Source organism: Thermobia domestica, chromosome 13 (genome assembly GCF_964235325.1).
Source record: "Thermobia domestica chromosome 13, izTheDome1.hap1.1, whole genome shotgun sequence".
Lineage (NCBI taxonomy): Eukaryota > Metazoa > Arthropoda > Insecta > Zygentoma > Lepismatidae > Thermobia > Thermobia domestica.
Genome location: NC_137466.1, coordinates 97,004,900 through 97,019,470, shown reverse-complemented (window position 1 = coordinate 97,019,470; position 14,571 = coordinate 97,004,900). Strand labels below are relative to the sequence as shown.

Here is a 14,571-nt window from a genome sequence, read left to right as displayed (position 1 = left end):
TACTGCAAAACTTTAAACATGTTTTTCTCGCATATTGCATTTTAGGCATAAAGCTTGTTTCTTCCGAGCCCGTCACATATGCTTATCTATTTTAAAACAATACATTTAAAGAACCAAATGTTATCCTATGCACAAAGAACGAAAGATTTGAAGCTAATTTAAAATATTAATTTTGATCACTTAGTAATAACAGATTGCAAATATTAAATTCATACTGTATCCATAGTTTGAAAATATTTCATTCTTAAAACATGCACCTAAATTACATCAAATTATTCTATGACGTCATTCTTTTGTTGCTTTGTTTTGCTCCTTTGCTCGTTAAACTAACCATAAAAAATTTTGCACATGTTTAGTTGAAAACATTCTATATGTGAAGAGACAAAATAGTTCGGTTCATTTGATTAAATTAAATGCAAACGCATGAAAATTTTTTGCGTGGACTGTGTTAATTCTTGTTTTAAGGAACTTGACGTGAATATTAATTTTGTTCGTACGAGTACATAGAACTTTAATACGAAAGCCTTAACTTATGCAATCAAACTACAGAACTCCTTCGTAGCTAAGCGGTTAGCGTACGCGCCTTTAGCGTTTGAGACCCGGATTCAATTCCCGGCGGTAGCTTACGTGGTTCGGATTCCACGTTAATCAGTAGGTCCACGTCTCATATAGCCTCGCTGCTGAACGGGACGTTAAACTCAAAATCAATTCAACTCAGCAATCGATTGCATTTGATCAATGTAATGAGATGCGATTTTTTATAATTGTGTGAAAATTGATCTTTCAATTTTTACAATCTAAATCTCTCCAAAAATCATTTAATGTTTATTTGTAGTTTTTTATTTTACAAAGAATAAAGTATTACTCTGCAAAGTAATTGAAACCAGAACCACAAAAAAAAAGTTATGCGAGTGAACAATTCATTACTATTCTCTGGAGGAACTTCTCCAGTAAGAGTTTTACGAGAACGTGGAAAAAGTTTAGTTTTCCCAGTGTTACTGATCGTTCAACGGAGGTTGAAACACCGATACTGAAACTAACGTCTCTTTATACACTGCTGAAATCTCCTCATCAAGTGCTTGTTTGTGTAGGATTGTTCGGTAGATACATGAGCTGCAAACTTATCTTCACATTTTTCACTTTAGTCACGTATTAAAATCAATAAGACACATGCGTAAATATAATAAAGTGAAACCATGAGTAGTAAACTACTAACATCATATACGTACTAGCAAGTAAACATATTTTAGTGAGTCATATTAGACACAGTTACATCTGTTAATTAATTCAATAATGCAACTATGTATATGTTTTATTTGTCATGTGTTTTTTATGCACATTGCCTCAACTTTGCCACTGAGAGCATGGTGATTCAATGTTAGAATACTCATCTTTGGTGCAAGTGGTCCATGGTTTGATCTAACCCACATAAGTTTATTGTAGACAACATCGTGGTTTCCTCTCTCATTCTCATGTCACCACTCTATCGTAATTATTTACTTCCAGATTAGATTAGATTAGATTTTGAGTTTAGCATCTCTTTCATCAGTGAGGCTATATGAGAAGAGGACCACATGACTCCGAACCACATGAGCCCCCACTGTGAATCCAATCCTGGCAAGAGCGCCCACGTTGTGGTTTCAAAGGGGGGGCAAGTACAAGCGACTTTTCAAATATAATTTCAAAGTTTGCTGTAACTAATGTAAAAATTCTATTGGGTTTTCGATATTCCCAAGTACAATTTCCTCTTAGGGGGGCGAGCGCCCCACCTTGTCCCCCTGATGGGCGCCCTTGATTCCTTGTCTTCCACGCCAAAGACATATACTAACTGCTTAGCCACAAAAAAGCTCTTATTTACTTCCCTCAATAATCCGTCTCTTTTAGCCAACAGTCATAAGCATGGGACTTAAATATGAAAGATTCTCATTTCAACTATACCACTAAGAATGTGAAACCTATTTTACAAAACAAAATGATTTGTTCCTTCAATTATGTTTGTTAAGTTTAATGGAATGATTCATGTAACAAATATTTTTATCATCACTCCCTCATGGCTATGTGGTTAGCACACATACCCTCGGCGTGGAAGACTCTCATTCCTATAGGGAGCTCGTGTGTTTTGAAGTCCACGTTAAACTGTAGGTCTACGTTTTGTTCAACCTCTGTGCTGAAACGGGACACTAAACACCAAATCAACCAAAACCAATCTTTTCATCACCGAGCTATGCTAGACTTTATTTTATAGCTTAACGAAGAATTTGAAACACATGACTCCTCCCTGAAGGTGTCTTAGTGAAATGAGTAGGGCTAATATTGTTTGTTTCAAAGTCTAGCTTGGATTGACGAATATCACAAAAGATTAATTAAATAATAATAATTGTCTTAACAAAGCCGATTTGAGGAAAACATCATAGCTTACGTTTAAGAAATAAAAGAATAAAATAAACTAAAATAAAATTTTAAAATAATGAGATTTTCCAGATATACTGTGTGTGTATATTGCAATCCGTAAATCTTTCGCCAACAACACAGATTGATAGAAAAGAACATAACTTTATTTATATTGTCATACTGAATACTGAAGAAACATGTTTATTCCATTGAGATAGATTAGAAACATTACATTTCGAATATCGTTTATTAGTTCAAATCTATTTTAAATACTATAACTTCAAAACAACATTAACATTGTAAAAATACTGTAGTATTACAGTTGATGAGGAACGTAAACAAGGAATGAGTCCTGAGGGTCCAAATCCTCCTCCCCGCCGAAATCGTGACTTTTTTGTAAATTTAGTCTAATTTTACGGGTGATTTTACAAACTTTAATATATTTTTTACTCATATTGAATTTGGATCTCCCCAAAAAGCTTTGGATCCTCCCTCGAAATAAGTTCCTGTATACGTGCCTTGAAATTACTATAATAATTATAAAATATAATGAAATAGAACAAGAAGAGATGGAGCCATGAACCTGGTATTGTCATATTTTAGTAATACAAAGTTAAGGTGTTTATATAGAATATAATTGAAGTACAACTAATGAATTTCGTAGAAAATATTACAACGTGTAAATGTTGTTTCTTGTTTGATGTACTTTCAAACAAATTAAACAATCTTGTCACTTCTCAAGAAAGATGTTATTTAATATATTTTGGTTATTCTTCATCTTAGACACGCAGTAAACAGCAAAAAGTTTCCTTTCCGACTTTGTCACTTTCTGCATGCAATAATTTTATTCCATTTTCTCGTGTGAAAATGTACTGTACTGTTATTACACTGATATATCAATTGACATCATCTATGTAAATTTAGAAGACTAGCATTTCAGTCAGTTCCTTCGGGTTAACAACCACATTCAATTCATTGTACTGTATACATTTTGCTAAAACAAACTTTGATTTCAAAACATTAATAAAACCTGATTAATTATTTTTTTCGTAGAAGTTAACAATCATTTGCAGGGCTTGCATTTTAATATAGAATCCAACCACATATGACTTTATCATGAATTAACGTTGGTTCTTTCATACTATACATGACCACCATACAAAAATGTTAACAACATTTGTTTGCAAACCACTCATGAATGATAAGTGAAAGTAGGCAAGAAAATCTTTATAGAACAAACAGCTACCATACGTTAACATACGCAGGTACACATATCTATTCATTTTAATGATGTTGAGCATCTATATCTTTATTATTATTATTATTATTATTATTATTATTATTATTATTATTATTATTATTATTATTATTATTATTATTATTATTATTATTATTATTATTATTTAGCTCTGGGAAATGGATTTTTTTAATGAAACAGAATTTCGATCATGTGATTTTACTAATTTATTCTTCAAGATTAGTTATATATTCTTTGTTTTTGTTTTTTTTTTCAAAATGAATTAACATTATAAATTGTATAAATTTAATTTTATTTAAATCATATTTGGTTACCAAATGTTAGAATTATATACAACAAAATTTAACTTTTCACGAAGCAAAGGACTTTAACGTCTGTTTGTGCACCAACGATGTTCAACGTTAAGTCTTGATCAAGTGGTGGATGAACTAGGTTTAACATCGTTGATCTTGGTTAATCTACAGTACTGAACCAGATGTATTGAACTTACACTTTTAATCGTGAAACAAAATTCCTTGAACTATGCTCAAGTTAGAAAGTTCAATTTTGACCTCGTTTACATGAACGCTTATTTGAATTTCATTGGTGCACATAAAAGTTAATTAAATTTGAAAAAGAAATTAGTAAAATCAGAACATTAAAATTCGAGTTTATTTAAAAGTAAACAGAAAAATAATTCCCCCATACAAATCTGGACTAAATTGTTCATTTCTTTAAATAATCAAAATTATCAATGTAACTGGCTGTAAAAATTGTGTATTTTGAGATATTACACTATTCAAAAAATATCTAAGAAGTACATAGTCCTACTTAATGGCTCATCACAAATTTCATTCCATAATTGAAAATCTTCCATATTTTAGTGACTTGATACAATTTGATGGAGCTACAAAGAAGAGAGGAAAATATTTTTAAGTAGGCTTCATTTCCCCTATAGCACCGTCCCACCGGGGATCGAACCAAAGAATGCCGACCAATTATTTATGAAGCAGTCGTTGATTAACCTTGTTGAATGACTGACATATTCATTGTTACTTCATATCCTTGTGCAATACCACAGTTAACAAAGAACATAAAAACCTATTTATGTGGACTGCAAATCACATCGAGACTCTAGTCTAGTACAAAAGCATCGTGAAAGTGTGTCACGTAAGCGACGCTCTTTCTTACCATACTATTTTGCCTCCAAAACAGCTATCTCATATGCATCTTAGTTCACTTTATAGGCTTCAAATGTTGCAATGATCAATAAGTCAGTTCGACAATTGAGTCACTTACATACTTGTAACAAGAAATATATATTCATGTTAAGTCTCTCAACCTTTATAGACACAACTGAGTGTAGTGAGTTCATAAAGGAATCATGGAAAGTTTTCACTTGAATGAGGAGCTGGCAGCCAAGATAAGTCATCTTTAACTATGTTGACAATGATATTATATGGTGTGTTGCTATTGTTATCGTCTGTGTATCATACCTTGAGAATCGTTTTCAATAAATACTCTGAGGCCCCATCACTGTCATCTCCACTTAAATAGCCACTGAAGGAAACGCTGAACTCTATTCAACCAAACATTTTCTTTTAAAGTTCACTGAATAACGAAATGACAACGATACAATTCGTTAATTAACAAATTAACGAAGTAACTCGTGTAGTAATTATACTGATTATAAATGTAGGAGTAATTGAATTAAGTATTAAGTAAACAATTAATATTTCTAGGTTGTTCGTTACAGCCCAGAAAACTCTGGACACAGGTTGTTGTGATATTAGAAAAATGTCGGCTTATGACCATCGTTTGAAAGGTCTTAATAACAACAGTACTTTAGAACTATTAAAAAGCTACTTTCTAAAATAGGTAATCTATGTAATGTGTAACTACTGAATTATTTACCGAAAAAATTACAAATGACAATCGTAAGGTGGGGTAAATGAATATGAAACCACAAAGCATCATATTGTATACTATTTTTGCTACATGGAGGTAAATTTTCTACCATAGATTTTTCTGTTATGAGAGGCCATATGTGATCTACTCAGCCTTCAAATGTTCTTCAGACACTTGTCACATTCATGTCGGCATTGATGTTCTATTCATACTACAGAAATATTCACTTCTGCACTTCTATTCTGCACTATACGTATCATTCTTGCACTATATTACTTCTACACAATGAACGCACTAAAAGTAATTCAAAATCATTTACATTATTGGTCTTTAGTTTTTCATATTAAATAATTATTGTTTTCGTTTTATTTATCATGGTTGACCTTTGGTTACCACACGATATGTTGGTCGGACCAGTGGATTTTTATAAACTCCTGATAGTCCTGAATTGCCAAACCACTGAGGTTTATGAAACTGTCTTCGAATCCTGACGCATGCAAAGTCTCCTGCTCGCGTTGGACAACAGTGTCGACCAGACCCACATGTATCGTATCTCTCGTCAGGAACACATCGTTCAAGGCCCTCAACATTTGTAACTGGAACTGGTGGACACTCTCGTACTCCGTAGTTAGTCTGCGGTGGACCTGAAAGAGACAGTAAATTTGTGAATTACGGTAAGTAAGTACTGTATCATCTGAATTTCATTTGTATTCGAGTCTCAACTTATAGCTAAGAGTGACTATAAATATCTATTTCGACAATATTCAGTATAGTACAAGATTCACATATTTAAAGCATTGATGACATGTTACCACCATTAATTTTCGAAAAGTTCAATACGTAACGTGATTTAGAAGAACGAGCTTTTAGATTGTCTAATAATCTTTCCTTTGTTTGTTTGTTGTTGTTTTTTTTTTCTCTTGCAAAATGTAATTTGAAGGGATTTTCGTAGAATTATTCCACTGAACGAACGTAATCTAAAGCTGAAAAAGTTAAATTTTAATTTGAAGATTATTTAAGAGTTCAATACATACATACGTGGCACAGAACTCGGTAGAAGTTAGCAGGGCTTAAAGAAGAATGGTACTGATGCAATACCCAATGTATAGGCTACCCCAGTGTACAATATGAATCCCAAGTGTACACTCTTTCCGTTTTGACATTCTGAGTCCTACTAAGTTCGTTATGAGATAAAAATAGATACTTAAAGGACGAAAGACATGATTACATGGATTTGATCAAGTTGCCCAAATTTAATGTCAATTATTGGTCAACCAATTGTATTTCCTCTCTGTAATCACTGATTTAGGGTCGATACTTAGTGTTATTCTATTCTAGATGCCTAAATTAGGCTTCAACTAAATTTCAATTTGCAACAAACTAAAAAAAATCAAAAGTCCCAAGTCAATTTAACGTTCCACGATTATGTTCATGTATAACTTTAACACAGATGTACCGTTTTTGATTTCTGTTTAGTTTCAAAGAGTATATTTTCTCGCAAACTCCAAATAAATTTTATCAAAATCTGATGAGAGTCTTTGGAGTTAGACCATGAAACTCCTCAATATTTGATAGTATTAATAAAGTGTGTATGTTCACGTATAGTTCCGAAATATGTAGATTAATTTAGAAAAATATATATTTGTTCATGCATATCTCGTAGGCTGAGCAGTTAGTGTTCTACCTTTAGTTTACGTATCTAAATAAACTACTTGGGTAACCAAAAAGTGGAAAAATTATATATACTTTAAAAAAATAAACAATTTCAAAACCACACTTAAAAGCATAAAATAAAAACTAAAATACGCAATATTAACCGATTTTAACAAAAGTGCTAAAAAGCAGATAATAATAATAATAATAATAATAATAATAATAATTATTATTATTATTATTATTATTATTATTATTATTATTATTATTATTATTATTGTTATTATTATTATATATTATATATTATATATTATTATAGGAGAAAATTGATTGAATCTGTATTTGTAGAAAAGTTACTTGACAACCAATATACCTCAGACTATAGTTTTAAAAATGTTGATTTTAAAGTTCCAACATATGGTACAAGGGCAAAAATTTTATTGCAACCGCATAATAGAAAACATATTTTAATCTGTAGGATTTTAGAAAGCTATAATGAATACATATCTTAAAATATGACTTTACTTTAGAATTTTAAATATAACTTAGTAGTTTTTATTTTTTTACTTTTAATTTTTGACACTTCTTTGTTTTAATAATTGACGTACACTACACTGTTAGTATTTTCATTATTAATAATTTATGTTATAGATGTAATCATAATTTTATCACTATACTATATATTCATTGCTAAAATAATGTAGAATAAGACAAAGTGCTGTATTTTTGCTGTATTTTAGCTGTTCTCAGCACTTAAAAATAAAGTTTATTATTATTATTATTATTATTATTATTATTATTATTATTATTATTATTATTATTATTATTATTATTATTATTATTATTATCCTTTAGTAACCAAATCAATTTCTAAGTATCCGAGATGGTATTCTCGTAATTTAATTTACTTGCTTAAAAAAAGAATAATGATCATAAGAAGTATAAAAGAACCCAATCTTTTCACCATTATAATGTATTCTCTAAACTTCGTTCTGACTTTAAGAAGCAACTTACTCTTGATAAAATCAAATATTATAATAAGATTGAGAATAGTTTAAAAAATAATCCTAAAAGATTTTGGAAGTATACGAGTAATAAAATAAATGGTAAAGACGGACATAAGGCAATATTAGTTGATGACAAATTTCTTTCCGACCCTCAACTGATATCTGAAGCTATGGCCAAACAATTTGCAGCTGTTTATCATAAAGATGATATTAATGTGAATGATACTACTTTCATGGACAGTCAATTTTGTAGTGATCAAATATTCTTTTCTACCAAACAGGTAACTGATGTTATTAAATCTTTAAATGTTAAAGCTTCTGTAGGTCTTGATCTAATTCCGATTTTTATAATTAAAGGTATATCCGAAATAATTGCACCGATTTTGACATCATTGTTTAATTGGAGTTTAGCATCTCATTTCTATCCTAATGTATGGAAAACTGTTGTTGTTACTCCAATTCCGAAAACTGATGGTAGGTCTGTAACTGATTATAGACCTATTTCTATTCTTGATGTAATACCAAAAATTTTTGATCAGCTTATTTACAATTATCTTTATAGTTCCGTTGAACATTCTATTATACCTGAACAGTATGGTTTTTTGAAGGGTAAATCAACTAAACTAAATTTGAATAAATTTCTGACTTTGGTTGCTCCTGTTGTACATAATCGTGGTCAAGTTGATACTATCTATTTTGTTTTTGCTAAAGCCTTCGATAAGATATCCCATCATATGCTTCTTAATAAACTTCATCTCTTTTAAATTTTTAAATCCTTGATTCATTGGTTCGCTTCCTACTTGTTTGATCGTAAATTCGTAGTTAGATATATGGGTTCTAAGTCATCTGTGTACAAGATTTCTTCGGGTGTTCCTCAAGGATCCAACTTGGGTCCATTAGTATTTTTAATACATGTGAATGATATTGGTAATTATTTGAAATGTCCTTTTTTACTGTACGCTGATGATCTGAAGATATTTTCTGAAATAGCTAGTCATCAGGATCACCTTAAATTACAAGCCGATATTACCTCAGTTTACCAATGGTCTGTACAAAATTTACTTCCATTGAACATGAATAAAATAAAAAAGTATAGCGTTCTCCAGGAAAACGAATATATCGTATTTTTCTTACTCAATAAATCAGTATAGAATTCAACCTGTTTTAATTAACAAAGACTTAGGTGTTATGATTGATTCTAAATTACTTTTTGACCATCATGTTTCAACCATGGTTTCCAAGGCTAGAAGGAATCTGGGACTCATCAAATGGGTTGCTAGAGATTTTAATGATATTACAACTTGCAAAATTTTATATTGTGCATATGTACGTTCCCATTTGGAATTTGCTTACTTGATTTGGAACCGTAATCTCATTAGCATTACTCAAGTTTTGGAGCCAGTCCAGATTTCCTTCCTGGCCTGGTTAAAATATAAATTTAAACTATACGATCTGACTAATAGGGAGATTCTTGCTAATTGGATTTACTTGCTCTTGAAGTTCGACGTAATTTAAGGCAAATTAAATTTATTCATGATATAATACATGCGAAACTTGACTTAATTGAATACTTGTATATTAAAGTTCCCTTGTATAAATCTAGGCTTTCCCGTTCTATATTGTGCAATAGTAATTTAGTTGGTTCGCCATTATTTATTTGTGTTGACAACATAAACAAAAAGTCACTCAAAATTGATTTCTTTGATTCGAATTTTTCAGTGCTTAGAAAACAGTTTTTGGATTGTTATATTTAATTGAAATACAAATTAAACCTTTGTTTGTATATTGTCTATTGAATATTCATTTTTTTCTTTACCTATATGGTTTATATTTGTTCATGTGTTTTATTACTAAATTTTTTTAATTTGTTTATTTTTATGATCAACATATGTAAATTCTTAGTAATATATCCTACTTAATTGAATCTTTACTGAATTAAGGATATGTTTAAAATTTTTATTTTATAATTTAGTTTGAATTCTACTTGTGTTAATTTTTTCTTTTTTCTTTACTTGATTGTGATGATTTTATGTATTTTAATTTCTTTGTTTTGCTTGTATTCTTCTTGTAATATTCTATTGTACATAATTGTATATATGACCATTATGGCTCTGGCTGTGGTCGCAATCATTCATAATAAATAAATAAATAAATAAATTATTATTATTATTATTATTATTATTATTATTATTATTATTATTATTATTATTATTATTATTATTATTATTATTATTATAAAGCGTTTCAATCAAATAAATAATTCGTTTCTATTATTTATTAGAATTTTTTGAAGTCTACTCCAAGTCAAATATGTATTAATCCAATCTATATATATAAAATTGAAAATCACTATGTTTGTGACTCTAAATCTCCGGAACCGCCCGATCAATCTCGATCAAATTTCTAACATGGATGAAGTTCGAGGCTGGGCTGGTTTTAGGCTATTGACTTTGATGGTAGAACTGAGGGCTGGAGGAAGGGAAGGGGGTATAAAAAATAAATAAAACTTAACTCCTGAACCACTAGACCGATCTTGATCAAATTTTCAACATAGATGAGGTTGAGGCCTGGGATTATTTTTATGATTTAAGTTAGACGGAGCAATATAGGGGAGGAGAAGGGGGAGATATATATATATAAAAATCAATTTATATAACACTGAAAGTGAATATTTTTGAAACTTAATAACTCTTGAACTATCCGACCGATCTCAATCAAATTTTCAAGATACATGAGATTCGAATCTGGAAACATGTTTGTAATTTCAATTTAACGGTAGATCCTAGGAGAGGGGGGGACGTATAAATAAAAACTAATAACTTTTGAACCACCCAACCAATCTCAATCAAATTTTCAATATATATGAGGGTCAGACCTTGGGTGTTTTTTGTCTTTTCACTTTGACGAGAGAACCTAGGGGAGGAAGAGGGGATATATATATATATATATATATATATATATATATATATATATATATATATATATATATATATATATATATATAGTGCGTTCCACGAATAACACTAAGGTCCACCTCCTGAAGTAACGAAGGCAGATAGAAACATGAAACCTTTTGGAACCTTCAAGGAACTTAAAAGGCAACATTATGCTGAGAAGGAGAATCCCCCACAAGGGAAGCTAAAGGGGGTTGCTGGGGGTAACTCAAAAATTTTAAATAGCAACCCCCATCGTGTGGTACCTCTTTGATAGGTAATCACGAGTAAAGACCACTTGTGAAAATTGTAAGTCGCTAGCATGTCCGTAGCCAACATGGCGGCCATCCGTAAAGGACGGTCGAAGTGCGTTCAACGAATAACACTAAAGCTCGTCTCAAGAAGAAACGAAGGCAGATACAAAACATGAAACCTTTTGGAACCTTCAAGGAACTTAAAAGGCAACATTATGCTGAGAAGGAGAATCCCCCAAAAGGGGGGCTAAAGGGGGTTACTGGGGGTAACTCAAATATTTTGAATAGCAACCCCCATCGTGTGGTACCTCGCTGGAAAAGTAATCGCGTATAGAGACCAGACCGTGTCCACAACAAACTCTAAAGTCTAACGTAGGTCTAGTTCGGAACGAATGCACAATGCACATACCACACAACCAACACTATAACAGTATTGCAAATACAAAACATGCAAATTGAACTGAAACCGATAGAAAAGAGAGTACCATAATATTATTGAAAAATCTGAACCCTCCTAGGCTCGAACCCCGGACCGCACGTGTACTGAACCAACATTTTACCATTGCGCTACTGTCGAACTGCTACTCTTACGGACGAGGAGATGTAGTTTATGACGACGAGTTGCCCGTGGTGGCGCTTTGGTGTTGGACACACGTACTTTAGCAAAGTTACTCTGTTTACTCGTGCACCACTATCAGATGTGCTTTTCCGACCAAGAGTGCGCTACATTACAACCCTGAACAGTAGGTCTGAAGGACGTAGACGTGTGTTTGTGCTGGTGCGTTTGACCATCCTACATTGCATACATAATGTGGTCTCTTGAACAGAGAATTGAAATTGTGTTACTCTTTGGTGCTACGAATCGTTCGTACAGTGCAACAGCACGGTTGTTCAATGAACAAAATGTGCGCAACCCAATTAGTGTTTCTTCTGTACGCCATTTATTAATCAAATTCTTTACGACAGGCAGTGTGACCAATGCCCCAAAGCCTCGAAACCCTAGTGTTGCTACGGAAGAAACACAGATACAAGTGTTGGCGGAGCTAAATGTGCATCCTCAACAGTCCATAACAACTGTGGCTCAAACGTGTGGTGTGTCACGCACAACGATCTACAGAATCTTAAAAAAAACATACCTTCCATCCATACAAACTACATATGGTCCAGGAGTTAAGTGAACATGATCACGATATGCGTATCGAGTTTTGTGAGCAGATGTGTGAGGCATTGGCACGTGGGACCATTGTGCTGACAAACGTGTGTTTCTGCGATGAGAGTACGTTCTACTTGAATGACAAGGTCAACAGGCATAACTGCCGATATTGGTGTGACACAAACCCTCATGTATTTCGTGAAGGCAACACTCAACACCCAGAGTCGCTGAATGTCTGGGCGGGTATGTTAGGTAATCACATAATCGGGCCCCTCTTCATCGATGGAATATTAACGGGTGAGAAGTACGTGGCGCTGCTGCAAGACTTTATTCCACCGTTGATTGTCGAGGCAATGGAAGAGAATCCGCAAGAATTTGGAGAGATTCCGCTAGCCCCCCTTGTGGGGGATTCTCCTTCTCAGCATAATGTTGCCTTTTAAGTTCCTTGAAGGTTCCAAAAGGTTCCATGTTTCTATCTGCATTCGTTTCTTCTGGAGACGAGCTTAAGGGTGGCGAGCACCAAACTAGTATAAATTACTCTTTTAGTAAGTCTTACTTCTTTAGTCTGGACTACTTTAGTAAATTACTTCTGTAGTAATATACTCTTTTAGTAACTGTTGGAGAGCTCAATTTCTATCTACTTTTTTAGTTGTAACTAAAGTAGTAACGCCTTTTTACTAAAGAAGTAAGCCATTTCTGCATACTGCGGGAACGCACATTTCCTTTCCTATTACATTTGTTTGTTTCTAATTATATTCTAATATTTATTTGTATTAGCAAAATTATAAAAGTAGACATCTTATTTTTCTTAGAAATAATCTAAACATCTTTATTTTATTGCTCTGTGTACTAAAGTAAGAAATAAAATGAAAATCTTAATCCCCTAGTTGCAAAAATAAAAAAAGAAGAAAAAGAAAACAAAGAAACAAGAGAAAACAGAGAGAAACATAACTGTAAAATTATACATAAACAACATGGGTTACATTTCACAGCAGTAGTGACGATCCAATGCCTTATTCATTCATTTAAGAAGGAGCAAATTAGGTACAATTTTAATTAAAATAATTAAGCATAATAGACCTGACAGATTGTCCTGCAGCATCTGTTTCTGGCTGAAATGTATATTGGTTAATGTCGTTCACATCCACAGCATCAGCGTTTCTTCCAGACATTTTTGGGGGTCATTGCCCCCCGAAAGCTCAGAGTTTTACCCCAGACGAGAGTTAAATAATGCGTATATAATATAATAATAAAAATATAATAGTATCATGTAAAAATAATATATTCTCCTCCGAATACTAACTGTGCCAGTCCGGAACATTTTTTTTTTTTCTGAAAGAAACACTGCACAGCGTCAGTGTGAGAAACAAATCTCCTACTTCTGTTCCAAAGTTGTGCAGAACTGCAGCAGCCTCAATAACATTCCCAGACTTGTTTTGTTTACATCTCATTGTTTTAGTGAGAATTTGGAAACGTTTCTTCCAAACACTGAATGTACGTTCTATCACACATCTTGTAGCAATATGGGCTCTATTGTAGTGCCTTACGGCTCCTTTGTGGGGTCGCAACACAGGAGTCATAAGATGTTTAGAGAGAGCATATCCACTATCTCCAAAAGCAACCTATTATATTGTTCGTTATACAATTCTGCAGCAATTCTACTATTGTCCCAAATGCGTGCATCATGCATGGAACTCAGCCAACGGCTTCAAAGTCTTCATATTGGATCACAAATAATTTGTGTATTGATAGAAAAGAAATTATTGCGATTTCTGTGGCCCCTATGACGTTCGGAAATCAACCAATTCGATCGAATTCCCTTTTTCTCCTTGATATATTTTCTTGGTTCTGTGGCATGGACACACACAGTGGCTTTAAGACAATTGAACTGTCTATCACACTGTTAAAAGCTCTTCCAGCAGTATTACGATGGATGTTAATCAGGGCTGGATTAATTCATCTGGAGGCCCGGGACTAGAAAAAATATGTGGGCCCTTCTGAATTAACCTAATACATTTCTGTAAAGGTATATATA

The 14,571-nt window shown here is 32.5% G+C and overlaps 1 protein-coding gene across 2 annotated transcripts in view; it reads right to left on the bottom strand.

The window, feature by feature from the left end:
* Positions 1-2,605: 2,605 nt before the first annotated feature.
* Positions 2,606-14,571, bottom strand: part of LOC145669243 (uncharacterized) — a 37,779-nt gene continuing 25,813 nt past the window's right edge. The window contains exon 2 of one of the 2 annotated variants that reach the window (XM_081737565.1): positions 2,606-6,180. In XM_081737565.1, the coding sequence (XP_081593691.1) occupies positions 5,909-6,180 (272 nt within the window). In that variant the 3' untranslated portion in view covers positions 2,606-5,908. The remainder of the gene's footprint in view (positions 6,181-14,571) is intronic. The other variant, XR_014128174.1, reaches the window with a different exon arrangement.